The sequence below is a fragment of the Colletotrichum jinshuiense genome, chromosome 5 (assembly GCF_051148585.1).
Source record: "Colletotrichum jinshuiense chromosome 5, complete sequence".
Classification (NCBI taxonomy): Eukaryota; Fungi; Ascomycota; class Sordariomycetes; order Glomerellales; family Glomerellaceae; genus Colletotrichum; species Colletotrichum jinshuiense.
This window is the reverse complement of record NC_139312.1, coordinates 234,228-261,822: the sequence shown is the minus strand read 5'-3', so window position 1 is coordinate 261,822 and position 27,595 is coordinate 234,228. Positions and strand designations below refer to the sequence as shown.

The 27,595-nt window shown below is 50.7% G+C and overlaps 4 protein-coding genes across 4 annotated transcripts; 1 reads left to right on the top strand and 3 right to left on the bottom strand.

Annotated features, from left to right (window-relative positions):
• Nucleotides 1–286: 286 nt before the first annotated feature.
• On the bottom strand, nt 287–2,968 carry EsH8_V_000063 (uncharacterized protein; the record flags this gene model as incomplete). Its single annotated transcript, XM_083272579.1, has 1 exon — nt 287–2,968. One exon carries the CDS (start codon nt 2,966–2,968, stop codon nt 287–289), a length of 2,682 nt encoding a protein of 893 aa, XP_083125294.1.
• A 17,257-nt stretch (nt 2,969–20,225) lies between these two features.
• On the bottom strand, nt 20,226–21,026 carry EsH8_V_000062 (uncharacterized protein; the record flags this gene model as incomplete). The annotated part of the gene is made up of 1 exon (XM_083272578.1): nt 20,226–21,026. One exon carries the CDS (start codon nt 21,024–21,026, stop codon nt 20,226–20,228), a length of 801 nt encoding a protein of 266 aa, XP_083125293.1.
• Nucleotides 21,027–21,688: 662 nt separating this feature from the next.
• On the top strand, nt 21,689–24,171 carry EsH8_V_000061 (glycoside hydrolase superfamily; the record flags this gene model as incomplete). Its single annotated transcript, XM_083272577.1, has 2 exons — nt 21,689–22,216; nt 22,285–24,171. 2 exons carry the CDS (start codon nt 21,689–21,691, stop codon nt 24,169–24,171), a joined length of 2,415 nt encoding a protein of 804 aa, XP_083125292.1.
• A 387-nt stretch (nt 24,172–24,558) lies between these two features.
• Nucleotides 24,559–25,035, bottom strand: EsH8_V_000060 (uncharacterized protein; the record flags this gene model as incomplete). Its single annotated transcript, XM_083272576.1, has 1 exon — nt 24,559–25,035. One exon carries the CDS (start codon nt 25,033–25,035, stop codon nt 24,559–24,561), a length of 477 nt encoding a protein of 158 aa, XP_083125291.1.
• Nucleotides 25,036–27,595: the final 2,560 nt, after the last annotated feature.

Below are 27,595 nucleotides of genomic sequence, written 5' to 3'. Positions count from 1 at the left end.
AAGTGCAATCCAATGAAACAACTGGACGTCTACCGTCGGCCTTGTCATAAAGGCAAAAAGATAAATAAACCAAAGGGCTTACGCAAAAATTGATCCGCCCTCCCGCTATCCCCCGTCCGAATAACGAATACCCGCCGCCACCCAGAAACACCTCGCCCACTATCCATATATTTGTTGGAAGTTTTTATACAAAATCGGTCGTTGACAAAAAAAAAATTCAGTCGTGCGTAGGGTATCGACAGGAGATTATTGGAATCGCCCATGGCATGCTCCTGTAATCTCAACTTCAACCATCATCACCCCACCAACCAACCTCCACTCCCGCACTGCCAACTGCGCTCAGTCTGACAGCCTTCTTCTTCGACATCCCATACTTTGGAAGAGCCAATGTGCCTTCCGGCGATACTGGTGAGTCTGGTCTTGGGATCCCATACATCGGGTCGACGTCGCTCTCCGCTTCCATTACCCGGACTTGCTCCGAAGCTGCAGTCTCGCCCCTTGGTCTCAAGGGGGAAGACTCGTGGCGGATTCTCTCGCCTGGCCTCAACACTCGTCCCCAGCTCTTGGGGTTCATGCCGGGTCGCTGTTCACGGTTCCGGAACATCGACATATCGCTCGACAATTCGTCGTCCTCCTCACTGACATTGTCAAAGTCCAAAAAGTCGCTCAAATCGGGGCTGGGTTCCGCAAAATCCATCGAGTTAACATTGCCCACTGGCCTGTCCAAGTAAAGAAGTATCCGCTCGTGCTTAGCTTCAGATGTCTTTGTTTCTTGGACAGGTCTCATCTTGCTCAAGCTGCCTGTCCTCGATGATGACAAAGAACTGGGCTGCGAAGAAGAGAGCATGTCTAGATGGCGGGAGTTGCTACGACGATGACTGCGGTCCCCAGTCAAAGATCCCGGATGTACCTCGGAAGGGCGCGAACCCGCCTTAACTGTGCTGTTTGACGTTGCCGATGTCTGGTGGCGAAGGGTCTGTGGGGGCTCGGGCCATTCCATCTCCGTGATGGTGCCCTGCGAAGAGTTGCGATGATGATGCGAGGAAGGAATTCGGGGCTCGTCTTCAAATTCGGCCAGAATCGACTCGCGCATATGAGCCCGCTTCATGCGGAGAGCTGCAAGTAGCATCTCCTCCTGCCGCGTAACGGCCATGAACCTGGAGTCCGAGTGCGCAGGAGCATCTATCGAGTCGCCGGAAGTCGTGAAGGACTCAACAGACGTCGGGCTCAGTGGTGGTGTCGGCTGGTCGACGGAATGAAGAGAAGACTTCGTGGAAGGCATGCGCTGGGGCGGCTCTGCCACGCGTTGGAAATTTGTGCGAAATTCTTGCGGTGGTAGAACCGCAACAGCCCGCGCTTCCTGGCCGATGTAGCCCGGACGGTTCTGCCTGTCACCAAAGGAGTTTGTTGATGACGCTGACATGGTCGAATATATCGATGATGAACGATTCGATTGAGCTGAAGGGTGGTATGTGGAAGATGATAAAGAGCTCGTCCGCGGTTTGACGCTGGCTTGCTTACTCGGGGGCGACTTGCTCGGGATGGTAAGGTAGGTGCTGGTTGCGGCAAAGCTGGCTCGCTTCACGGACTTTCTAGAACTCTGGCTCACAGATGGGGCGTCTCGAGAGTTTGTTGATCTCAGCGACGAGGGGGCCACGCTGCCAGCGTCACTGCTCCGAGATTCCCCTGTGAACTTCGAGATGGAGTCGGGGAAGTATTCTTCTTCTGAGTCCGAGGACAGCGAAAGCACACTTTTTTCCATCAAGTCGGACCCGTTCAGGCTTTGACTCGTTCGTTTGGATGCCTTTGACGTCTTGGTGTACCGACTCGAAACACTAGACGCGCAGTCCCGATCGACTTGTATTGGTTGCTGCCCTGCCAACCTGGAGGAGTCTGGCAGGCCACCGCAGTGGGCTGGATACATCAACGTCGTCGCTTCATTGTGGCGGAGCGGGGGCCTCGAAAAGTTCTTTTTTTGGTCTGTCGTTGATGGCGATCTCAGTGGCGTTTGGCCAGCACTTATTATGGATGGATCTGATACGGCCAAAGGTCCATCGTGCCCCAACACTTGATCAAAAGTCATCTGCTCATAGTGCTCATACAGATTGGGCAGCGTGCTAATGTCGTTGGCGCCTCTGCGGCCATTGGATCCGGAGGTCCTTGGACGGCTCGCTGTTGAGTTCGTGCTCTCAAACGTATTCTTTCTTAATAGCTTCCTCTCAGTCCTTTGCTGGATCGGTGGCGGTATCGCCTGAGGCGAGGTGATGGATGCGAGTGAGGGCGACCTGGTTACATAATCCGGGCTAAGCAGAATACTCCCCCTGTGAGCATCGGTTTTGCCCTTTAAGCTATGACTCTTGCGCCTGGACAACAAGGGCGCCAGGTCCAACCGACTCGGCCGCTTCTTGGGTTTCAAATCCACCGGCACCACAGCATTCGGTGCATGTCCTTCCATGTCAAGCAAGGCACTCGCTTTCTGTGGCGGGCCTTTTGCCATGGCAGAGGAGGATGTCTGCTGCGATATCGACAGGGGCATCTTCGATTTGTCGTACCACGAGGTGATGGTCGAATTCGAACCCCGTCGGGTGAGGCTCGATGTTTCGGTATACTCTCTGTGGCCACCGTCGGTAGTTTTGAGTTGCGAGAACCGATTCGTCAAGAATGCCGGTACGATTTCCGATTCCTGGTCCCATTGCGTATTTCGGTGGCTATTCCCAGCAAAGCCCTCCTCTTCATTACGCATGCCACGGCCCCTCTCGCTTGCATTGTACGTCGCCGTACTTTCGGATACGCATACGCTGATGCCGGCGTTCGATGCGGCGTCCCACTGTCGCGGTGCGTCGATGTTGATTTCGGCGGTGCCCAGTATCTTTTGCGCCTTCGACATTGGCCCGGAGACAATCGGTCCAAAAGGTGGCTTCTGCTTCCTCCCCGGAACGGGAAACGTAAATTTGGACGTTCGGCCCATGTCGACGAGCAGAGTAAGTCAATATGAGCTCTGTGAAGCTGGTCAGCTCAGTCTTCAAATACATGCTCTAGGGTGAAGCGCATTGAATGAAGAAGAAAAAAAGCTCTTCTTAGGCGTGGATTGCCCGGCGACTCCATGTGGAAGAGCCCATGGTAGGAAGAGGGAACTACCTTGTCAAAGCAGGTTGACAACCCGCGCTATCGATGCATGCGGTTCGGAGAGCCAAAGAGACGACAAAACTCCATGCGTTGGGGTTGGTTCGGGCTTTTGCGTTAAAAACTGATGTTCGATTTCCGGTACGAGGTCGTAGATCGTGAAGTTGTAGTTGCACTGCTGAGTAGGTTTTCCCAAATGATCCTCCCTCAAAGCAGCGACACAATGAAATGAGACGACAGCCAGCATACGAATCACTAAAGGGGGGGGGTGGTAAACCAGGTTCCTAGTCTCGTCCCCACTGGCAAAATATCTAAATCGGTCAGGACCCGACAGATTTCTTCCAGTTATCCGAATAAGCTGCTCCTCTACGTATCAAACATGAGACTTTGGAAGGGAAAAGGGGAAAGAATTCAGACCCTCGTACCTCGGAGTTTGTGCGACAAGAGAGGGAACAGCGATTATGATATGGGGAACGACGAGAAAAGTGGCTTTACCAACAATTCGACGCGTGACGGCTGCGATGGCCACCTGAACCTTACATACCGCACCCTTTACTCTAATGTCATCCACCTTTCGTTCGACACATCTCCCCTCCTTGGCTAGGGACTGCCTGACTTGCAGGTGATTAGGGTGGGAAGCCGTCCAGATTCTGCATGGGTCGTGGCGGTCCACCGCACGTAATCCCTGCAAGCCACACGAGACGGTGGGAATGCAAAAGGGCAGGTCGGACAGCCCGCGAACACCCCAATTGTCCCCCCAACGTCGTCGCTGCTCTGATGGTGGCCGGCCCTCGGCCTGGCACTCTCTTGGTCCCGCCCACGCTGCACAACGACACCCGGGGCTAAGGCAGGGGGCTGTCGACGGGCGGAAACACACCCCTGAACTATGGTTTTGATATCGAAGAAAATAAGTCGTTTTCAAAGTTCAGCAAGTCGTAACCTCGTCCTTCCAGCCGCGGACGGACGAGCCACATCGGACGGGACTACGGCCACATACGGACAAGTCGCGAAAGCACAGGGCAGCAGCACGACAAAGGGCGAGTGACGGGGAAAATGGCGACGACAGCGACACTCGTAATCACCGCCCAATTGCTTTAATCAATTTGACAGCGGAGGCCAAGCAGGGGGCGATGGAACCTGCCCCCCAGCCATGAAGTGAAGCTCGTGAATGCTCTTCAAGGTTTCCAATGAATGATCTCTGCAGGCAATCGCCGGGGCCCCTGAACATGTGTGGAGGAGTCTTTGCCCTTTACGGTCGAGGGGGGACACACACCCACCGTCTCATCGGGGATGATCAGCGGCGCCATTCAGCAAAAACCCTGGCCTCACAGCCATAATCATTAATGTCGGCCTTGGACGAGCGCTTTGGGCTTCTCTTCAGAGCACCGCTTTCAATTACAAGTTCAGCTCCGAAGTTGCAAAACCCTTACACCCACGCCGGCTACCATAGTGACGGCACTTGTTGGCAATAGCCTCAGCTGCGCACCCGCTCTACACCCGTGTCCAGATACTCATTAGCCTCGTTATCTCCACGCGCTCTCTTCTTCGAAGGTTTTCCATCCGCTCAGAAGAGTTTTCGGACCGTTAGGGCCATTGGCCCGACAAATGGCGGATTGTCTCGGTCATCCGCTCCTGTCCTGGCCTTGTCTCAGAGTTCCCCAGCAGACGAACGATCCGTCAGCCTATCCTCACCCTGCATCGGATGTAGTGGGCGACATGACCTGTGAAACGGCCTGATCCGGTACGTTTAACCTCGGGAGGCCCACCATCTAGAAGGAAGCCGACGGGGAGCTGACAAGCCCGATGTGCAGCACAATATACCATGTGCTATGCAAACGCTTTTCCACCCCAAAAGCCACAGCGTCGTTGGCATCGTTACGCACGAGAAGACGAACCCCGCCCGCGCGTGCTTTGCCAACTCAGCCCGCCCGCTGGCAGCTCAAAGCCGCATATTCCATCACTTTGCGATCCCGCCCTTTCCGAACCCAGCAGAGAGATGGGGCAATCCACCTACGGTGGCCGCAGTCGCCCCTGAGCTTGACCCATGAGCCGGGCCTTACGAAAGCCCCACGTATTCTGGAATGTCTCTGTGGGCAGGGGGCTAGACCATTGGACTACGCTACTTACGTGCCCACCGCCTATTATGAAGGTCCTGAATACACACTACTCTGCCTCTTGACACCCATTGCCTAGGGACGGCGTGGCTGAGATGCCTGCGAAAGGAATATGTGGCACATCCCGCTACCATTGATCTTAACCACAATGCACGGGGGAGACAACGAGCAACATGGCCAGTGCCCACTTTGAGCTAGGCAAAAGCAACTTGAAAACCGCGGGCGCTCTGGAGTCTGTTCTCGTAGGAATCTGCAGTCGGAAAAGCAAGAAAGTTGAGAGCGACCCGGTTACTGACGTGCCTTTGACGATGGAAAGACGTTCAGTAGTGCTCACTGCTACCCACAATGACTCGCAGCATCCGGCTATTTGGCTCTGAGCGGGTGTTTGGAGTAGAATGGGAGGGGCGATGAAGCGATGGAAAAAAAAAAGCAAAATGGAATGTACTCCGTTCTACGAAGGACATTGGCTATTTTTCCTTCTTCCATCATGTTGCCTTGTCCTGGGAGGCGCGCGGCCGCATTCGTCCAGACTCAGAGTTTCCATTTGAGCCTGCCCGCATCGTCGGGTCCTCGCGAACGAGCCTCCTTTTGGATCGAAGACGAAGCTCCATTGGGTTAGTCGCCGCTCTCTCGACAGGTTCTCCAGTCGTCTTTAGACGGACACGGACATCCATCACTCACTGCCGTGAGTAGCAAAACCCACAGACCCCCTCGGGACGACGTCTTATCCTTTATTTCACACAATATCGGCGCGCCTATTGAGAGAGCCGCGATGGGCTTTCTCTTCTCTCGTCGCCATAGAACCCAGAAAATGTCTGCGGCAGGGGGGCAGTTTGCAAAATGACGGGGGCAACGATAAACCACACTTCAACAATGCGCAGGAAGAAATTCTGCCAGTGTGGACGGATGGGCGTCCATAAATGGATGGTGTCACGATAGTTCAAGCCTCAGGCGATAACATCTTGGCTTCGCTTCGCCGGCTCCAGCGCGCAAAAGAGGGAGAAAGAGAGAGAGAGAGTATTGCCGTGGCCAGAGTGGATTGGATTGACCTTGTGCCGACATGCTCGCTGGTACTCAGCGCTGCACGCAAGCGGCGAAGCAGCCTCCACTTCCCATGGTTGCTATTCCATGCGTGATGATGTATTCGGTCGGCTTGACGTCCGTGTACACATCCATCACAAGCTGCGCAATAACCAGGGCCGAGGGAAATGCCACATTCCGCTCGAGTCGCGTAGGGGGAGCACTTGACAAACGCAAACCACGCCGAGAAACAAAATTGGACGCACAAGCTTTCTCTATGGACGTGTCATGGTTCGAGCCAAAGCGCCTCGGTCGGCAAACGAATTGCGGCAGGGGACGTGCGAGGGAGCGCTGTCAGCTCCCAATCCAATAGTGTGCGGCTGTCAAATTATGCTATTGTGCTCCTACGAACAAAGGGGGACGGCCAGAGATTCAGCGTCAGATGGTAGCCCGTAGCTTGAGCACATGCAGCTCGCCAGTGGGCATCATTGCCTTCTTTCGTCCAAATGGCAATAGGAATTCCCCAATGGTCTGGCTTGGAAGACCTGCAACATCAGGGAGCCATCGCATCGCATTTCGCTTCCATCGATTGCCCATCGTCGGTGAGATTAACGATGGAAAGAGGCCAAGGCCACGTACCAGGATGAGTTGGCCACATGATTAAAGATCGACCCTGGCAGTACATGGTAGCAGGCTCCTGGCGATATCCACAAAGCCCCCCAAAAAAGATTTCGTTCAAGGGCCCGCTTCGACGGCGAACTAATATGGCGTAGAGTCTGTCATGATGTGACCGGGTGTCGGGATGTTGGGGATGCTGGGCGAATTGGAATTTGAAGTCCAAACGCTTACCATTGCTTTCGGGGACCAACCATCTGATAATTTGGCGGGAACCTGTCAATCAATGTCAGTGCGACAACGCGTCCACTCTTCATCTGGTCCCCTCTCCACGAGGGTCCGAGCGACGGTCGGGTACCGTTGATTTCGGGAGGAGAAGCATGACTTCGCCGTGTCTCTCTTTGGTGAACCCCCCTCTCAACCGAAAAAAAAATAGATCTGGTTGCCGCGCCGAAACATGGCGTCTAGTGTGCCGCAGCCAGAACGGAATGCTTGAAGACGGTGCACCGAGCCCTGATGTTGCGAAGTCTAATTCAACCCGTTCATGCAGATCACCGGCCGTCAAGGTAATCTTTGACGTGAAGGGAACAAGCGCGCCGTCGGGGAAGATCAATGTACATCCGCAGAAGTCTGTCCTGAGCCAACACATCTAGACGCCAGGTCGTCATCCGGCAGGCGACTGGCCCTCTCCGTTCAGGGCAGGCAGGGCAGAGAGCAGGCGTCGTATCGGCCAGCAATTGGCCAGACCGCCTAGACGACTGGTTCTTTGGGGGGGGCCTCAACAGAGGGGGAAAAGATCGTTGGAGCTTTGGCCGTTAACCCAGCACGGATGCTCTTGTATCCATATTGAACTGCAACCCTCGCCGTGCATGCCACACCCAAGCAGCAAGCACCCCCGAGCGCTGCAACCTCTTTTCGAGAAGACGAGTCGACGATCCAGATCCCCAGCCCCGCTACCGCTAACCTAGATCTGTGTTGTGGATGAGGCGGCCTGCGTCAGCCCCATCGCGAGTTCGTTTCGTCACCCTGCTTGTCCTCTGCTTTTCCAATATCGATGCTACACTATCTGTACCGCCAAATCTGCCAGTATAAGTGGGCTCTCTCGCAATCAGAGCTCGAAAGAGACAATCCAGCCAGACGCGGCGGGGCCATGGTCGATCCTGGAGAACCTGAACTGGTGATTGTGTAGTGGGCTTGGGAGGAAGCTTGTCTCAGGGGTGGTGGGAGCGGAGAGCATATGGGATATTCGTATGCCTTTTCTTCTTCCTCAGCCACCGTTCATCTGGCCACCGACTGGGCTACTCGGGTGGAGATCAGACGCCGTTCGCCGCGAGGCCGGCATGTTTTAGGCATGACAGCCGACGTCCAGTCGACTGACAGTCCCGCGCCAACGCTGATCCTCCCCAGAGATGCATATGCGCATCGTTGCAAAAAGCAATGTAGGTCGAGGTAGACAGCCATCCATGCAGCCGAAGGCCTCTCCCCTCGACGGCTAAAGCCCTTGCCGGGTTGATCAACAGGGCTCGGTTCACCACTCTTGCCAGCCGCTTGACCACATGTAGTGTGAATCCTTCTTTGCTTGTGGCTTCACGAAGGCGACGGGGTCACAGATGGGTCTCTCTGAACCCTGATGCGACAGCATTTGGCCCTGCCCTGCCAGTACAGCCCGCTTGACCATCCAATCCCCTGGCTGGCCGCCTCCGTCGGTCAAGATTCCGTACGAGCAGCTCCACCGGCGAACGTCTGAGGACATCTTCGCTCCGCGGGCCTACTTGTAACCATGTTGCTGGCTACCCCATCCCCGGTTGTCTGTTGTCGGGTGCGGCCTCGAGATTTCGCAAACTTTCCCGAACGAATCACACTGGTCGGATCTCGGCCGCTCCGCCCACGTACTTCAGAAGTCCCGGTGGCCCTGCCTAGCATCATGCAAAGCTGACATCTCGAAACACCTAAAAGCCGACCACCGCTGTGCCGCACAAGAAGCGGCAGGAAAACCGCATCGCGGGCGGTGGCCGACCAGTCAACAAGGAACCGTATGCAACGCCCCCGCCTCCCCCCAGCCCAGCGTCACTCGCGAGTCGCCACGGGAGATCTCGCCGATTGCTGATACCACCTCGCCCGCTTTCAAACCCAACCCCCCTGGCTACCTTCATCAACATCCAGTAGTGCCAAGCGAGTCGAGGGCGAGGCCCGCTTCATGGCGTGAGATCGAGTTTGTTGGCCCCCAGGCAGGCTGCAAACTCTGAGCGTCGGTTTCGAGGCCCCGCACGCTGGTGTTCCAGTTGGCGGGGTAGGACGTCGTGATGGAAGGAATCATCGCGGGGTAGTTGGGCCATGCGAGAGATGTTTTTGAGCTTCCCAAACTGAGCCATTTTTTCATGTCTTTTTTTTTTCTGTCACTCGGGCTTGGCGTAGGGTCTTTTGCAGTTCAAACTTGAAACACCCTCGTGCCGTTTTGTTTGCCTAGGGTAGCCTACGTCACATCCAATTCTTTCATTGAGTCTCCATATGATGCGGAGAGTCGGGCCCTCTTCGCCGTGTTGGCTCGATGAGCACGGCCAAAAGAAATCTCAGGGATATCCGATCAAAGAGGAGAACTCGTTCCCTGCGAGCTCTTTTTTCCCCTGCCTGTGAATCCGATGTTCCTCGGTGCCCCAAGTCATGTATCTGCCTGCCTGCCCTGCCCTGTTACGTTACTCCTCCGAGTGGATCTGGCAGGTAGCAAATGCTTCGTTGTCCAACGTTTGCGTGGGGGGGTTGGTCGGAAATGTTCCGAATCTGGGTTCCGTGAACTGGCCGGTTTTCAGACAAACCTCGAGGGTTTTCAGTCTCCCCCGGCTGACTGCATACAGGCTGACCTGTTGTTTGGCAAGTGGCTCCAGGTTCGGACTCTGAGGACCGTCGTTTTCACTGCACAAGGGCGCCCGGTACGACGGAGACCAGTATCCAAACGAGATGGCAGCCGGGCTGTCAGATGACATGCGCAAGATGTAACAAAGGCGTATTCTAGCCTTCTGCCTATTCAAGCATGAAAATAGATTGCAAGACAAAAAACCCTCAGCTTACTTGACAAGATCCTGGCTCCTTTCTTTGTCTTGTTGTTTGGCCCTTTTCGTTGCGCGGTGCCGGCGGCAACAACAATGGCACGAGGGGGGTTGTGCATTGTTTCCAACAGTCAATATACATTGACCGCCCTTTTCCGCGCTGTTCTACCACAGTGTGAAGCTAGTCAGCATCGTCCACTTGGCCAGGCCTTGTCAGTACACTCTCTTAAGCGTCCGGGGCTGATGTAAGTTCTGGTCTTGCATCTATCCCGGGATTGAAACATGCTAGATAAGTGAGATGAAACACCGATACTACCAGTAATACGAGTGTGGGGATATAGGTACGAGACCATATGCGTTGTAATATCGTGACCAGACTATGCCAAGTGCCCGCCAACGTGCCAACTGGAGGGTGTGGGCGGGGATGCGACATTGATGCCGACACCGGCGCTGTTGAGTGAGAGTTATTGACTTTTATGATAGGGAGATAAATGAAGATTCTGCTACCTTGGTTATGAGACTTGTGAGGATATCGATAACTATGACATTGACGATGATAGCAGTTGCGGCTGATGAAACACTACGAGAGGGCTTTGATCGTATCGGTGTTGGTATCTGAGATTTTGAAAGGGAAATTTGTTAGACATAAATAGTAGAGTCTTTAATCTGGCCACCGTATTTTCCGATATACAAGATATTGTCTTGCAAACGAGGTGATGAATCAGATCGATATTCTAGCATCCTTGACCCCACGAGTTAACCGTTCTGGCAGAGCTTATATCCAAAGAGTACAATTTGCAAGCGTTATCATAGTACTTCAATCGTATGCCACCGACTCTTGAGACAAGGTTTTCACATGTCAGAGGTATTGTAGGCAGAGCGAAGGGCTCAGTAGGTCCGTCCTCTCAGGTAGGTATATTGTAAGACTATCACTGGAATCTGCCTTCTCCGCTAGAGGCCGGGGCAGCCTACCCTTCTTATATCTATTGGTGACGTCCTCAAACCCTTACACCTGGCCTACGTCCTTGAATATACGCTGTTATGCCTCAGAGCTGAGTGTTGTGGTATTAGATCACTGACATCACGCCTTGATCGATACAATGTAGTCTCTGCGGGACTTGAGCTCATAATCAGTTATGCCTTCCGTTTACATGGAAATTTATCAAGATATTGCAGTACGTCCTCGGTTTTGACTTCTTCCAGAGGGGGTTTTGGCGGCAAATGGCCGTCGGAGAGTTGTAGCTTACCTGGTCTTGGGCAACTTTAGGAGGTTGCGTTGTTGACTTGATACTACAAATGGCGTACCGTTTCTTGAACAACACTCTCAAGGTGAGGGGTTTCTGTGATTCTTCGACAAGTATAACTATCCTTGAACACCATTCTGGTAATGTTGGGATCACAGGTTACCCATACGGGTGGTAATCGAACGTAATCAATGGATCAAACTGGTACTGTATTCTTCTGTATATCTTCTGTGTGTAGAAGAGTAGGTAGGTTGGCAGCAGCAGCAGTAGTGAAGATATCACTATTGCCAGCCCGGAGGTTGGATCTCCGGGTTCCGCTGCCGCGACCGTTGCCGCGGCCGGCTGCTGCTGCTGGCCAGCTCCCTGTATTCTGGCTGAGTAATCCAACAGGTAATACGTTACGAAGATTGTCTATGGAGTCATCGAAGCCCTTGAAAGAGCAGTCTCTTTCCTAATCAAAGGTATAGTATCGTCTCCTTATACAAAAATCGACCACCTACTTCTGGGCCATCAATTTCTGTGGCAGTCTAAACTGTCTTTTCGATACCTTCTTATACGGACACACTCACACCCTGAGTCTTAGACCTTGTCCGAGATACACCCCAACAGCGCAGTCAATTTTTTTGGCGCCAGAAAGCATAATAAACATGATCATGACGCTTATTCCTATCAAGCAATCAACATAAAGATCAACTGAACTAGCATATATGATCTGTTTCTCACCCGCGAGCTAGGATGCCATCAATATCAACCCATCAAAATCGGTTGTTGTGTCAACTCTGAAAGTTCGAAAAACAGTATCAGGATATCTATTGTAGACAAGAGCGTGTTGATTGGCAGATTTGATGTCTTCGGCTGTGTTGCTGTGACCGTACAACATCTTTCTAGTTACGGTATCGAGGTTTAACTCGGCCTCTTACTTGATCATAAAGGTGACGATGGGGCCCGGTGGATTGGTGGCCGGTTCTTCCAGACTCGTCAGCGCTCCATCTAATAACAACAACTCTGAATTAAATGCCTTCAACTGTTGCTGACTTGAATTCGGCAGTGGAATGGGCAAATACAATGAACTTAACGTCAAATATGTCATTGGAGCTACTTCAAATGGGTAGAACCCTTCGCAAGACGCGCCACTCCGTCATAGAAGTGCCACCGGGTCACCCAGCGCCCTTAGGTCGCGCGAGCGGCGTGAATGAACGAGCAAGGTAAACCAGGCAGCTGTTACAGGATTTCGGTTATCGGACACTATTAACGGTGCGCACATTTTATTTGTGGGTTCCGGCTTGCTCCATGCATCCCTGTGTCGGATATGTTGCGTTGCTACTTGATGCTGCTGCAACTTCACCATACTTTTCTTATCTCAATTACAATCAAAACAGTAAGTGATAAATCGGTATGAAAAGTACCAGGCTGGACCATGTCCATTTCTTCGATAATACAATCTATAACAGCTGCTTTACACTATAACACAGGGCTAACTTAGGAGGCTGTTTAAGCGTACCTGAAGACGTAACACCTTTGAAACCTAACCACATCCTATTCGTAACAGAGAAAGTCCAAAGTAATATCTGAGAAGACACGTGGGAATCAAAAACTATACGAAAATACGTTTGACAATATCAAAAAGGAAAGCAAGAATCTGAAAAGGCCTAGAGACGAAAAAGTGGAAGTTTGAACAACAAGTACGCCATCAAATCATAAATAGCTCAGCAATATATGGGCTTTGCGTTCTTAACAGCACAGAAGGATCTTTTCTTCACTAAGGCGTTTCTTAGTACGTAATACGTAGTTATTCGATCGCAACTAATGAGGTGATGGTGGTGTTAGCGCAAGCTTTAATTGACATGAGTTCCGTCCAGGATCTTGATGCTTTATCCACATGGCACAGACACACCTGCAGTTGATAGTCGTTGCCAAACTCGTCATTCAGGAGTTGTTGCAGCTTCCTCTCATCAATAAAGCGCCCCGCGATTTCTTGTTCGTGAGGGTATCTAGCACTCTTTCTCGAAGGCAACGACGACGACGAGAAGCCTGTGCTCGGGCGGTTTGAAGTCTGGGACTGTGCAGCCTCACTGCCTCGCCTTGATGGAGAGAGGTATTCTTTAGGAGAGAAGAAGAATGAAAAGTAGTTCATCTTTGGTATTGCTGAAGAAAAAAGCAATCATACGACCCGGGAAGCTCGAGGAGGATTGAAAGAGAGAAGCCAGCAGGGAGGGGGCCGTTGGGGTCCAGTGGCTCAGTGGTTCATAACATAAAACATGGGCTAAGACCAGGCTAGTGCAATATCATAATCACGTAAGGCTAGAGTGCGTAAATAATAGCCAAGACCAGTGTAACCAGCTTGTGCCCTTGAGTTCTTGTACACATAATCTTTGATCTTCCTGCGATTTTCAGCCAATTCGTGGTTGATAAGACACGACATAGTGGTTGGCTACGCCCGTGCGAAGCCACACATCCCTCTTATTGAGGGGATGATGCTCTTCTGACCGAATTCGTTCCCGTGGTCACAGACTGACACAGCCAGATTTTGTCGGAGGTGGTGTGATCAAGCAGGCTGGGGATTTGCATTCGCCAAAAGTGCACATAGTAGTAGTATGGGTGGGTGTGGACCACAACACTTACACAGTCCTAGCCACAACGGGAGGGTGGATAGGCATTGGACCTCGAGCTTCCCATCGAATTTGAACCCCAAAATACCTCTGGGATGTCTCTGCACATTCATAATCTACGGTTGTCTGGTACTTTCTTTCCTAGAAACTCGAAGGCGCAGCCGCGATTCACCGAGAGCGACTCAGCCTCCATTTCGTATGAACAGGCAAGACCAAGGACGAATTATCGGCCTCCGCTGCTCAGCCTGATTTCCAGGCTTCCAACCAGGCTGTGATTTTCAAGAGTTTTGGTAATATGTTGCCGATACAAACTTAAATGGTCTCCCTCGCCACTCGCTCGACGTATTGGTTGGTTGTTGGGACACCGAACGTCGAGCACGACAGACGACCAGGTGCAGAATTGCTTCACGGTGAGTCGTCACGTCCCCTCTCTGCATAGGCATGGTCCTTTCAAAAAGAGGTATGACAGAAATTGACATCAGCACACAACAATCAAGGCTTGCATGTTCACTCGTAATTGGTGCACTCGCCAGCTCCAACCCTTTTCCCCCTCTTGGATCTCCTGTCATTTCCAGCCCACATCCGACGATCGCGACGACATTCCGGAGTTGTCCACCAAACGTTAGATATGCACGACCATGCAACCCCACCGGAAAGCCGCTGCCAATGCACTTCTGCGCGGTGTCGGCATCGTATTGGCAATTCTCGACATGAGATTACACAAATTCTTTTTCGAGCTTCTTTGCAGGACTTAAACGACAGCCGCAATCGCTTCGTTCCCTTGAAGAAATTGAAGTCCGAGTTTGACTACAAGGCAGTCCAGCGACTACTACAAACTTTCCTTGGTCATGACGTTCACGGTTTCTCTAATGACGAGATTGCCGACCATGTCAGCCCACAAGGGGGTTTGTGCCAGTGCTGCAAGGACGATTTATGCACCGGGCGGAGGATAATTTTCGTAACTCTGATGCTGTTGGCCAAAGAAAACTATATCATCGACTTCATCAATTCACCGGATCAAATTTGCGATAGCAAATTGCCAATAAGACGCGTCGTTAACGAGGAGTCACAATTCGATACTGACAGTTTGCGTCAGGCAAGAGGCCTTTCCATAATCTTGCAAGGCTGGGAAGCGTATGAAATCGAATTGTTCGACCACCTTCAATGGCAGATGAGGTCTCCATACTTCAGTCTTCGAGATACATCGTCCGATGATTATCGACAGCTTGATGAGCAAGTGAGCTTGCCCTGGACAGAGGTCGAAACCCTACGCCAAGCTATCGATCTGGAAGTCTCAACTGTCCAGAGGGTAAGAATTCACGAAGATCATCACAACATGGTAGGACAGCCTTGCGCGTATTTTAGCATCGATATACTTGCTCACTGCCGGACTGTGAAAAAAATAGGGGAACAACAACTACTTTGGTCTTAAGATTCTTGATCCGAGCAGATTTCATGACATTGCTGAAACTGCTTTTAAAAATGAGAGGACCTCACGAACCTCGCACCCACATATCACTGCCCTTCTCACGACATTTGAATACAGGAATAAGTTTTACCTTGTATTACCATGGGCTGAAGGGGGGAATCTTCGGCAACTATGGAAAGAGCACCCTAGATCTCACGGTAGTCTGCCATGGGACAATATTCCATGGTATTCGGATAAATGGATGGCGGATCAGTGTTACGGGATTGCTGACGCTTTGGCTAAAGTCCATGGCCACTCCTCTCTTATGCAACAACAAGAGGATTGTTTCCATCAACCGAAGCTACATCACGATATCAAACCAGAGAACATTCTTTGTTTCAGAACCTGCGAAGATGGAATGGCTCCATATGTCTTGAAGCTGACGGACTTTGAATATTCTTTGGCGCTTGGCCCTGATGAAGCCACCAGGGTTGAGAAGACAATCGGTTCGAAAACTTATCGGCCACCTGAAGCCGACTTCAAGGGCTCCAAAATCGGTCATAGCTGGGATATTTGGGGCCTTGGGTGTCTTTATCTTGAATTCATCACCTGGGTCATCATGGGTTGGGACGGTGTTGAACGCTTTGGCAACGAGCGTATCGCAGAAATGGATGACCGCATCGGTGATCCTAGACTTCGGCCAATCGAAGAAGACGTTTTCTTCCGAAAACGCATGATGAAGAGCATACGTACATGTTTTAGCATATCAAAACCTAAAGCCGTCGCGGAGATCAAGCAAACGGTTACATCGGTAAGTCGCCTTGGTTCCCACGACGGTCAGATAGGCCTATATACGGTGCCCGACCTTGCAATTTGTATACTGATCCCAGAATCAGCATATAAAAGATCTTAGTCGTCATCCGAGGTGTAGCACCTTTCTACAAGATTTCCTCCAATACATCGAGGAAAACATGCTGGTCATTGGCAGCAAGAAGAGGGCTTCATCGGATGAAGTTCGCGGTTATTTGAAACATCAAGTGGACAGTCTGTCTAAAATGACGAGCGAAAGTCGACAACCATGCAATAATGATGCTGGTTTGAGCGAGACTGCACCGTTGCTCGGAGGTGATGCAATGCCGATAAGGAATATAGGGGATGAATTAGAGGTTGCGGTATAGTCGCTTTCTTTGCTCAAGAATGTAAGGTTTGGTGGGGGTGTTTCTTAATTGATTTGGTTGTAATGGCCACTGTCCCGCAAATGGAGCACGCATTTCTCTCCAGTGGCTCAAGATCCCGTATATATTGAAAAATGAAACCACTACCTATAATTAATAAGAAAACTTACATCTAGTCTCTTGATCGACGCAGGCTTTCATAAGTAGAAGCCTTGTGTAAAGTTTGAGGTGGTATTCTAGCTAAGAAATATGAGCCACGCAAATGTATTCTGATGTGAGATGATATGAATGGTAACAACTATGAGTTGCCCCATATCTAATAATCTAAATCCTTTTCTATTTCACACTAAACTATGAGTTTACAATGAGCGAACTGATAAGGAAGATCCAGCGGGTCTCGAGTTTTAATTAGCACGCCTAGCTATCCGTCTCGCTGTCCTCCTCCCGTTGCGCCTTCAGAAAAGCGGCAAAAATAGCCTTGATTTCCATCTGGTTTGCAATTGTCAGCAGATTAAAAATTGAGATGCCTCATAACCCACAGGATTCAGCACCCGAGGGAGCTGCATTATGAATCCGGTCTGGGTACTGGCCTTTAATACTCGTTAGTTCTTGTTTTCTCTCAGTATACGGCTAATTCCAGTGACATACTCGGATTCTGATCTCATTTTCTTTGAAACCAAGCTCAAGAAGCTCTCTCTGCAAAACCTCTGCCTTAGCATATCGATGCGTAATGGCGTTGTTGGCCCGAAACTCTTCGGGTTCAGCCATCTTTCGACGTCTTCCGAGCCCTGGTATTCGGTCTGCGAGTCTGACAAGCCAAGATCGGCTTTCATAGAGGCTCATGGTAGGAGAATATTGAGGAGACTTATATGCAAATCTGAATCTTTAGGGGGGGGGGGGGTGTCTTGGTGTCGGAAGAGGCCTCTAGATGATACGTCCCTCAAGTGCTCAGAATGTTCTGGCAAGGCTGTTATATGCTGTATGAATTCATAGCCACCATTATTTTGCATTTTTGAACGCCCAGGCAGACCAGGCCTGATGAGGTGGTCAGCCGGGGCATGTTGGCAGACTAAGAGGCGTTTTCAAAGGGGGGTCACCCTTCGGGGCTGGGGACCGAGAACGGACAGACATGTGATTCAGCGCTGGCAACATATGCAGGCTGCCGATTCAAACTGAAAATGAAGCAAATTAGGCAAATCGACTTGCAGAATTGGTTGCTTGATAGTGGTGCGCGCTGGGCATGGCCGGTTTCACAACAGCTGAGGGAGGATTGGGGGCATCATGTTCTAATTGGTGTGGCTTGCATCTACTGTCAGCATTGTACTGATAGGCAGTAAAATGATGTGTACGATCAAATGTGAGGCCGGGAGAAGCACTAAATGCTGCAGTTTGTAGACTTGGCACCCGATTACAAGCACGTATTCCCAAACAATGCATTTGCATTGTATTACCCACGGTCGAAGCCAGCTGACACCTATGGGGGATTCGGTTGATTGCTGTTTATAAACCCGGTTGGAGGAGCCCCTTGGCTTTTGATGAGCCCCTTGGTAGCTTTGGCCTTCCCATCTGTCAAATTTCGCCATGGAGTGGTTGAACAAGGGCTCGAAATTTCTAGGCAAAGACTTCAAGAAGTTTGGCTATCATCCACAAAATGAGGGAGTCATTCAAACTGTGCGACTTCAGAGTGTTCAATCCCTCGTAAGTGTGATTCTCGCTCATCGGACGTCGAGGGTCACTAACCAAGCTTGCCGAACTAAAGCAATCCAACTTCAAGCATGAGTTGATAAAACACCAGTCGGAGAATGAATTTTCCGACTGGTTAAACTCGGTTCGTATCCATCTGTTCCAAAACACAACACCGTCATTATGTACTGATCCCGTTCTGCACGGTACAAGATCGAATCGACAATAGTCCAGCCACGAGAACCAAGCATCGTCTTGGTGATGCATCCGAGGCTGACCAGAACCGAGGAAATAACTGGGGCTCCCTTGAATTCAATGGCTCTGCCTTACAAGGTGGACACGCTTCGAATGGTAGTCCAGCGGTTGTTCCAGCATAGGTCACTTTTATTTACTTTGGGTCGAGTCTCCACAGCCGTTTTCAACGACAGGGTAGTGGCTTGGGAACATCCGATGGGTTCGTCAATCGGTAAGATTATCCCGTATGCCTTGCTTCGTCACTCATATCATTATGCTTGTCATATCCATGATTGTCGCTGATTAATAACACAATGGTGCCAATACAGTGTACAATTGCAAGTCAGACACCGCGTCTCCATCTTCTTCCGATGAGCCAAGCGACATCGCCATGTCGGTAACATCTTTCATAGAACATTCTACGACTTATGGAGTGATGTACGGTTGCACGGAAGATGTAATGGTTCAGACTTCAAAATGGCTGGCAAGGTTCAGAGGCCAAGCTCTCCACCCTCTAATCATGCCGATGATCTTTGCCGAGCTGGAACGCAAGCGTCTACTAAACATGTTGGATGCTGAGCAAACTACGCTACGCCAACGGATCTTGGATTTGGAAAACAAGCTCCGCGGTGAAGCCCGGGCTGGGAGCCCCTTGAAGGCTGAGAATTTCGAAAAGGCACAAGAAGACGTCATGCTACGGGCCCAGGACTGTGAGTCCACAAAGCTATGGATTGACGTTAGTTCATTAAGGAACGGGCTGGAAAGCTTTAAGTTTGAACTCCAAAAAATGATCAGTCACTTGCAAGAGTTGGCTACGACGCTGTTGAGGCCGCTTAGTGAAGATAGTCAAATTGGCGATCAACACGTAGAGACACGGAAGACAGGGGCAAGGATTGAGATGAGACTTCGAGAGATGATCTCCGAAATTGACAGCAAGGTGCGAAGCTGCGACAGCTTACTGGGAGGAATGGCACTTGCTGCGCAAATGGTATGGAGATCTCCGTACAGAAAATAAGTCCTGTAAACCCCTTTGAATTGCATTGTTTACTAACAAAAACTATATGTAGGAATCAAACTATTATACGAGACGAGATGCAAGGGCTGCCATGATCATTGCCGACCACACAAAGAAGGATGGTAGCCAGATGAGAAGCATATCATTGCTGGGAATGGTATTTCTACCTGGCACTTTCCTCGCTGTGAGTTACAACACCCTTCGTTTGCTACATTCTGATATTTTTGGTCCTCAAATAGAGCGATTCAAGAGTTTTCGATCAAGCTAACATATTTGTGACAAGTCGATATTTTCAATGTCCTTTTTCGATTGGGCTGCTCCGACCAGTCGCGAGTTCATTTCACCATGGATCATGATCTACTTTGTCTCGGCAATCATTGTCACGACAATCACAATCTGGAGAATGAAGATATGGATGGCTCAGGAGGAGAAGAAAGCAAAAGCCGAGATGAAAAATCAGATGGATAGCGATAATGACTCAATAGTGTAGTTATGATTCTAATAATGAGCTCCAAGACGGCGCAAAGGTTGGTTGTGTTACTAACGAAAGGACAGACTTTGCCGGTTGATTAACAGTGATTATTTTGTAACTCTCTCAAATTTTTATATACTTTTATGGCACTTGATAAATCTCCGTAAGCTTTTATCTTGACTGAAATCTAACCCTAAGTCGTACCACAATTGTTCATTTTGGTATTCTGAACATGATTTTCGTAAATCGTTGGCTCTTAACTATCCCATTTCAGTGCGGACTATTCTCATTTTTTTTCAAGGCCTAAATGCCCATTTACACTCCAGAAGCGTCGATGTATAAGTTTTTAATTATGAAATATTTCTAGGCATTTCCGGGAATGAATACCAGTAGATTTGCTTCCCTTGGCAAGACCGCAATATAATCCAATCTCGAAAGGTCTTGGAAGTCGCTACGCTCTTCTGACCATTTAGAAGCCCTCCAGACTGCCTTTGAGGGCGCTCATCTCATTCTGAAGCTCTGCGGGCAAACAGTCGCGCTTCGCCGTCTCAAAGTCTACCAAGACTACGTCATACCCCTCACGCACAAGAAAGTTATGCTTGTTGATGTCGCCAAGCTTGATACCAAGTCCATGCAGTCGACCTAAAGCCTTCTTGCAGCCTTCGATATCTCCTGGCCCCGCGGCTCTTGCGCCTTCCACCCACTCAGCAACGAAACCAACCACGCGCCCGTCTTTGCCTTCAGTGAGATGACCCAGAAACTTGGGGCCAATACCGCTGCCACTGATCCATTGGTAGGCGGCCGTTTCAATCTGGATGGAAGGGATTTCCCAAGGCCAAACCGCTAGTTTTATGAGCACTGGTTTGCCGCCTTTGAAGTCGGGGTGTGTTGAAACGTGGACTCGTTGCTTCAATCGGTCTTGTCGTTCAAAATCAAGCTCGTTGAGCTTCACGGGGTGCCAAAGGTCTTTTACCCCGTCAAACTGCACTCGCTCAGTCCTGACGAAAGTAGCCTTCTTGGTTTCAGGGTCTCTGGATACGTGGCCATTATTCCAATCTCCAGTTGGAAACGGAGGAAAAAGCTCGCCAAGCAGTGTGGGCTCGAAAGTACGGTCGTCCTCGGCCCCGGCAAACGCGCCTGGCGCTGTGGATACGTACTTCACGTGCTGCTTGTCGACAAGGAAGCGGTAATCGCTGTCGTCTGCGTCATCGTCGTCAATGAGACAAGCAAGAAGCCGAACATTGGCATTCTGTTGCTGGGGGGCAATCATAGCTGAGAAGTCTGCGAGTAAGGAGGAACTTTGGATGAAAACGGCGGCTACGCATCATGTCTCCACGAGACAGCGCGGTTCACAGGAGCGCGAGAAAAACATTCAAGGGCCCAACGATGCTTTGCCCCGACCTGCCTGCGGGATAGACCCTGGGCGGAGAAATTTGAACACGGGTCTCTAATGCTGGGCCTGTGTCTCCTAGAGCGTATAGCCAATCGGCTTATTCCTTGTGCAGGCAGGCTTTGGGTGCTGAAAGTAGTAGTTTGACACCCACCCCTCGTCCTGAAAAATGACTTTGGTGCTGTGTTTGTCTGCTAGTACTGGCGTTCACGTCGTGAACACGCTTATTTACTCACATGTGTTCGCCTATGGGCTCACCTCAGGCATGACTTCCCCAGGTTAAAAGTAGCCACATCAAAGGCGAGCAGTTGGATAAGGTGATTGCGTTTGAAAATCGGGACGTGCTACCCCTGAACCGATTTTTCAGTAAAGATCGCCGTAACCTGTTCTGCTCATTCAAATTGTTAAGGGATATGGTACGGTCCCAACGATGTGCCCCGCATCCAGCGCGGGGTATAGATAGGACGACGTTATCAGCAAGGGGCGAGGAACCTCTCTCACCTTTTCCACGGGTAAGCATGTAGCTTCAGTAGACATTCGCGATGTTCAAATTCATCATAACCTCGGCGATCTTGCTCCATAGGGCTGCCCTGGTGGTTGGGACCGATCCCTACAACTTGCAACGCCCGCTTACAATCCGGACCTGTCTTCCCGAGCTGAAGCATACACCAGGTAACGAAACCGTAAGCAACTTCCCGGATTGCACCCGCGATCCGCTCTGCTCCAATAACGTGTGCGATGAGTCGATTTCAGCTCGTGAGCGCGCCGCGGCGCTGGTGGCTGAGCTCACAATTTGGGAGAAACTGGATAACCTCGTCAACGAGGCACCCGGTGTTCCGAGGCTTGGCATCCCGCCGTACGAGTGGTGGTCCGAGGGTCTTCATGGAGTTGCCTCATCTCCAGGGACCAAGTTTGCCGCTGGCGGCAATTTCAGTTACGCGACTTCCTTCCCCCAGCCGATTATTCTAGGCTCCGCATTCGACGATGAGCTGGTGAGAGCTGTGGGAGAGGTGGTTAGCAAGGAGGCGAGGGCATTCAGCAATGATGGGAGATCCGGTCTTGATCTATATGTAAGTGCATAATTGCGGTCTCACAGCCTGGTATCCTTCCCTCAGACGTCATGTTAACGGAAACCTAGTCCCCAAATATCAACGCCTTCAAGGATCCTCGTTGGGGCCGCGGCCAAGAAACCCCTGGAGAGGACCCCCTGCACCTTCAAAACTACGTCGCAGCTATGCTCACCGGCTTGGAAGGGGACGCTTTTTCCAAGAAGCTGATTGCAACGTGCAAGCATTATGCAGCCAATGATTTTGAACACTACAAAGGCGTCGATCGCGCCGGCTTCAATGCCAACATCACCACCCAAGACCTGTCCGAGTACTACCTACCACCCTTCAAGACTTGCGCCGTGGATAAGCGCGTAGGATCTTTCATGTGTAGCTATAATGGCATCAATGGGACCCCTCTTTGTGCCAATGCGTATCTGCTTGAGGATATCCTCCGTCAACACTGGGGATGGAATGGGGCTGGTCAATATGTCTCGACGGATTGCGACTGTGTGGCGCTCATGGTTTCGTACCATCACTATGCACCAGACCTGGGGCACGCGGCCGCATGGTCGATGAAGGCCGGAACGGATTTAGAGTGCAACGCGTATCCTGGTTCAGAAGCCCTGCAGTCGGCTTGGAACCAGTCGCTCATTACAGAAAAGGATGTCGACAAGGCGCTCACGAGACTGTATACTGCGCTGGTGTCCGTTGGCCAGTTTGACCCGGGTCAAGAGCAGCCGTTGCGCTCGCTGGGGTGGGATGATGTCGACACACAAGAGGCGCAAGAGCTTGCGTACAGAGCAGCCATCGAAGGCGCCGTGCTTTTGAAGAATGACGGTATACTGCCTTTGTCTGCAGAGCCAGCGACGAAGTACGCCCTTATCGGCCCCTGGGCGAATGCCACCACCCAGATGCAGGGCAATTACTTTGGACCGGCTCCATACTTGGTATCTCCTTCTCAAGCTGCCGAGGATCTCGGGCTTTCCTTCACATACAATTTGGGCTCCAAGATTAATAGCTCCGATGACTCATTTCAGCAAGCACTCGATTCTGCTAGAGCCGCGGATATCATCATCTTCGCAGGTGGTGTTGACAATACGCTCGAAGCCGAGACGCTTGATCGCAAGACGCTGGCCTGGCCTCAGCCACAAATGAATCTCCTACGCGCCCTTGCTGCACTACAAAAGCCGATTGTTGTCCTGCAGTTTGGCGGTGGGCAGGTCGACGACACAGAGCTTCTGGCTAATGACTCCATCAGCGCGATTCTTTGGGGCGGATACCCTGGGCAGTCTGGAGGAGTAGCCGTGTGGGACCTTCTATCAGGGCGCAAGGCACCTGCAGGAAGACTGTCTGTCACACAGTACCCAGCTTCGTACAATGAAGCTGTTTCAGCAACTGATATGAACCTCCGGCCTGCTCTGGGCAACTCGGGCCTGGGTCGAACGTATATGTGGTACACGGGGATAACACCGGTACCTTTCGGGTTTGGTCTGCATTACACGAATTTCGATGTCAAGTTGACAGCGACGGAAAACCCTATAATTATCAGAACGGAGCAGGTATCTTCTGCATCCCCCGGTATCGACTCCTCTGAGATCCCGGCATGGCAGCAGACATTGGCGAAGCTGGCCCTCACCATCACTGTGACTGTGTCCAACACTGGAAACGTAACATCGGATTACGTAGCACTCTTATTCCTAAGGTCAAATTCAGGCCCAGCCCCGCGGCCGATCAAGAGGCTTGCAGGATACACTCGGTTCAGAGACATCAAACCTGGCCAAGCGACTGTGAAAGAAATTGGCATTACGGTCGAGCGCCTGGTTCGAGTTGATGAGTTGGGAAACAGGGTGTTGCATCCTGGATCTTATGAGTTATTTGTTGACTTGGACGAGAAGGCGTCGTATGGGTTCGAGGTGGGGGGCCCCTCGACAGTGGTTGAAGAGTTTCCTCAGCCGAAGAGTCAGAAAGAAACGTGAATCTGCCCTGAACAATTACAAAAGCGGCAGCTGTAATGAGGTGCCAAGACGTTCTATACACTATTCTTGTAGCTGGAAATCATATACAAACACACCGCATGGACATTTTAGCTGCCATTCACAGAGTAGCAAAACATCGGAAGTTTGTACGATGTCTATAAGCATTTATTGGCAAAATCAAATCTACTCTCCTAGTAAACCAGAACTCCTCTACTGTGAACGCCCCTGTGCAAAACTCCCGACTCTAACATCGTAGTGCGATATGACCCGTTTCGTGTGCTTAGTTCCATTGCAAAGCCATCGAACCAAGCTTTGTTCACCAACGAGACCTCTCTGCATCTCATGGCAGCCCAAGAAAATGAGATGCTCGTAAGTGGAGACCACCTACTACAAGCACTTGGAGCCAGGAGGGCAAGCCTTCGGGTTGAAGACAGAGTTGATCGACCATCCTTCGGCGCCCTCTTGAACACGCTCCGGGCCGGGATGAGTGCATCGGTGAGCCTTGATTTGAGTGACAGGGCGGGCGGCGCCACCGTGGATGCCGTCTGTCGGGCATCCCATCTTCTTGCTCAGGTACTCTGCAAGTACAAGCATGTAAATGGTGTTGCCTTCGCGGGCAAGATCATTCAAAGGCAGGATGCATGCACCGTAGGTTGAATCGGAGGGGCTCGTCGGAGGAGCGCAACTGGCCTGGCGAGGCAAGAGTGCCGATCCCGCAGTAATATCGCGAGACTCGAGCAGGTCGGCGTCGGTCAAGTTGAAGGCGGCCATGATTTCAGGCGAAATGGGAGGAACGGCGAATGCCTGGGCGTAGGAGCCGAAGCAAAGGGCAGCGACGGCGAGGTTCTTGACGGAGGCGAACATGTTGATTGGTTGAGTTGTTTGGGGGGTTTGTTCCTGATTTCAAAGAGAGTAGGATAAAAAAGAGTGTGAGTTTCTGAGTTGAAAAGACTGAGTTGTAAAGACTGGAGTGAAGCTGGTTGTACTGGCTGATGAATCAAAATCAGGATCTGGAGTGAGCGGCGGCCATCTTTTATATGTACAGAAGCCACTCTAAACTCCCTCGTTATCGCGATGTGTTTAACACTGAGTCCTACTCACGACTTCGACTTCGTATGCCGTATGACCAATGAGCCAACTTGTCGCCCATGTTTGATGACCGTGTTGAGGCTGAGTCCAGCCCTGCAAGGATTTGACTAAACTCGAAATATAGGGTTATTTTGTCGAGTAATATAAGTGAACCTCTCAACTGAGTATAGATTCGAAGCCTAACTCTTGGCGTTGGGGGCCGAGTCAACCAGTCGCTAGAAGTTTGGTCAGCTTAAAATTCGGGTGAGCAATAAATTGGAGACGTGGATTTCTGCTGCCTGGGCGACCGGTTCCCCTTTACCTTACTCGAGTAGGTTTCACGGTTCCTTTGCAGCCCTATGGATAAAGAATATGCGCTCAACGATACGTCGAAAAATAAAAGCTTTGATACTGATAATTGAAAACTTGAGATGGAAGTAAACAAGTTGTGGTGTAGGTCCTAGTTGATTCCGTGAGAGTCTGTCTCGACGTTCAATTTTCCTAATACGTTCGGGCTGCTAAATCGAACGGTATACCGTCGAGGACACAAATCGCAATATGGCCAGCATTTTTGCGTCTATCCGGCGTCTTCCGCAAATACAACCCTACTCCCTGCCAACATTAAGGCGTAGGAGAGTCTCAAACGAAGCCGAGTCATGGCTCCAGGGGCGGCCATATCTATCAGACGAACTCCAGTACAGTCTGTACAGATTCGGGATGCCCGTCTCCACCACCAGGATTGATTTAGAACCCACGGGCCTCGTAACTACTGCGTTCTACTTGTTGCGATTGGTCCAAATGGTATACGCGCACTATCGGCGTTTACCAGTTGCCGTCCGACTTGGCTTTACTCAGCCATATTTTCAGAGTCTAGGTAACTTTAACTGATGTCTCACATAGGCATCTCGCAAGTTCTAGTTGCCGTTCAGTAATCAGGCCCGCCATTGGCTGCGTACAGCAAGTCAAAAACCCGGCCTCGGTCAACTCAAGGTTTATAGATTAGCATTATGCAGCGATCTTTTTCCCGATAAGCGAGACCGAGAAACTTTAATGGTGTTTAATCTGACTGCGACTCCAGACCGATACGCGGCAGTGCTTCGCTGGAACAAAGTCTAGCACGACGTTAGCCCCGACTAGGTGATTTTGCAACCAAGGTACAATACCGGCCAACTGCGCGCTGGTGTCTTGGTGATGAGATCTCGAACACACCGGCAACGGAATTATCAAAATTGGGAAATCCCCAGAGGGGGCGCCAAGTTTGGTCTATCTGACACTCGGCGAAGCTAGCAAGGTCAGCAGACATGTTGGACTTTATGACTCGAATTCAGATGATTGGAGCAGCTAGGCAGTGCTTTTGCCTGCCAGTTACCGAAATATTCTTCAACACGGCCATTAGTTTCACTCATCTGCGCCGAAAAAGCTACAAAGAGCATTTGATTTGATTGCCTTTCTTGCCTCATCATCTCGGGATTGCCCGGTGATGTGGCGGAAGCCTGGTGCTACGGGGCGCTACGGGGCGATTGCATTTCGTTATGCCTTCTCTCATAGTTTTCTATTGGATTTCATCGAATAGTCTGCCCAGAAAAGTAGCTAGTCATTGTAGGGAGGCTGTATGAAAAGCAAGTAGCATGACTCGTCTTTGGTTGCTTCGTCTCACGAAGTATCTGATGGATTACGTGGCCAGAAGTCGGGCAGGTGGTCAGCAGCAGCGGGCCGCCGGCCGCCGGCCCGGGCAGCGGCCGCAGAAGCGGGGCCCAGAGATTACGTCTCCGGGCTCTCAATAGCTATATCATCACTACTGCTGCTACTGCTGCCAACTTTCTACTTCATCTTCTACATATCGATTACTGGCTTCCGAATATACCATATTAATTTTCAGCGAGCGTCTACCTGTAAGGCTTGTCCTGTGGCTCCTGCGGGAATACTATGATCACAACAGTATCCAACGGGGTTTTCTTTCTTGAATATGTCGCCAAATTCCCACTAGTATCTTATTGACTCTTTATATCATGAGAATAATTATGTTCTCCTTCAAAGGTAGTTTAAAAACTGAGAGAAAGGTAGCGCAATTGGCTGAGAGGTTCTTTGTTGCTGTTGATGATATCGAAACGCTGTCATGCTTACAGACTCCCGACCAAGTCATACACAATTTCTCTGACAAAAGGTCTCCTTGTAATAACAGAAAGAAATAAAATAGAAGAAATTTCTCTTTCGTTATCTTCTATGATCTCTGTCGTAGTGGCCGCCCGGCTTCTCTAGCGAAATCCTTAGTCGGCCAGATACAAGACCTACAAATTCAACTACAAAAGATGTCATGATTTCAAGACAACGAAAAATGTCCCAAGAGGCTTATCAT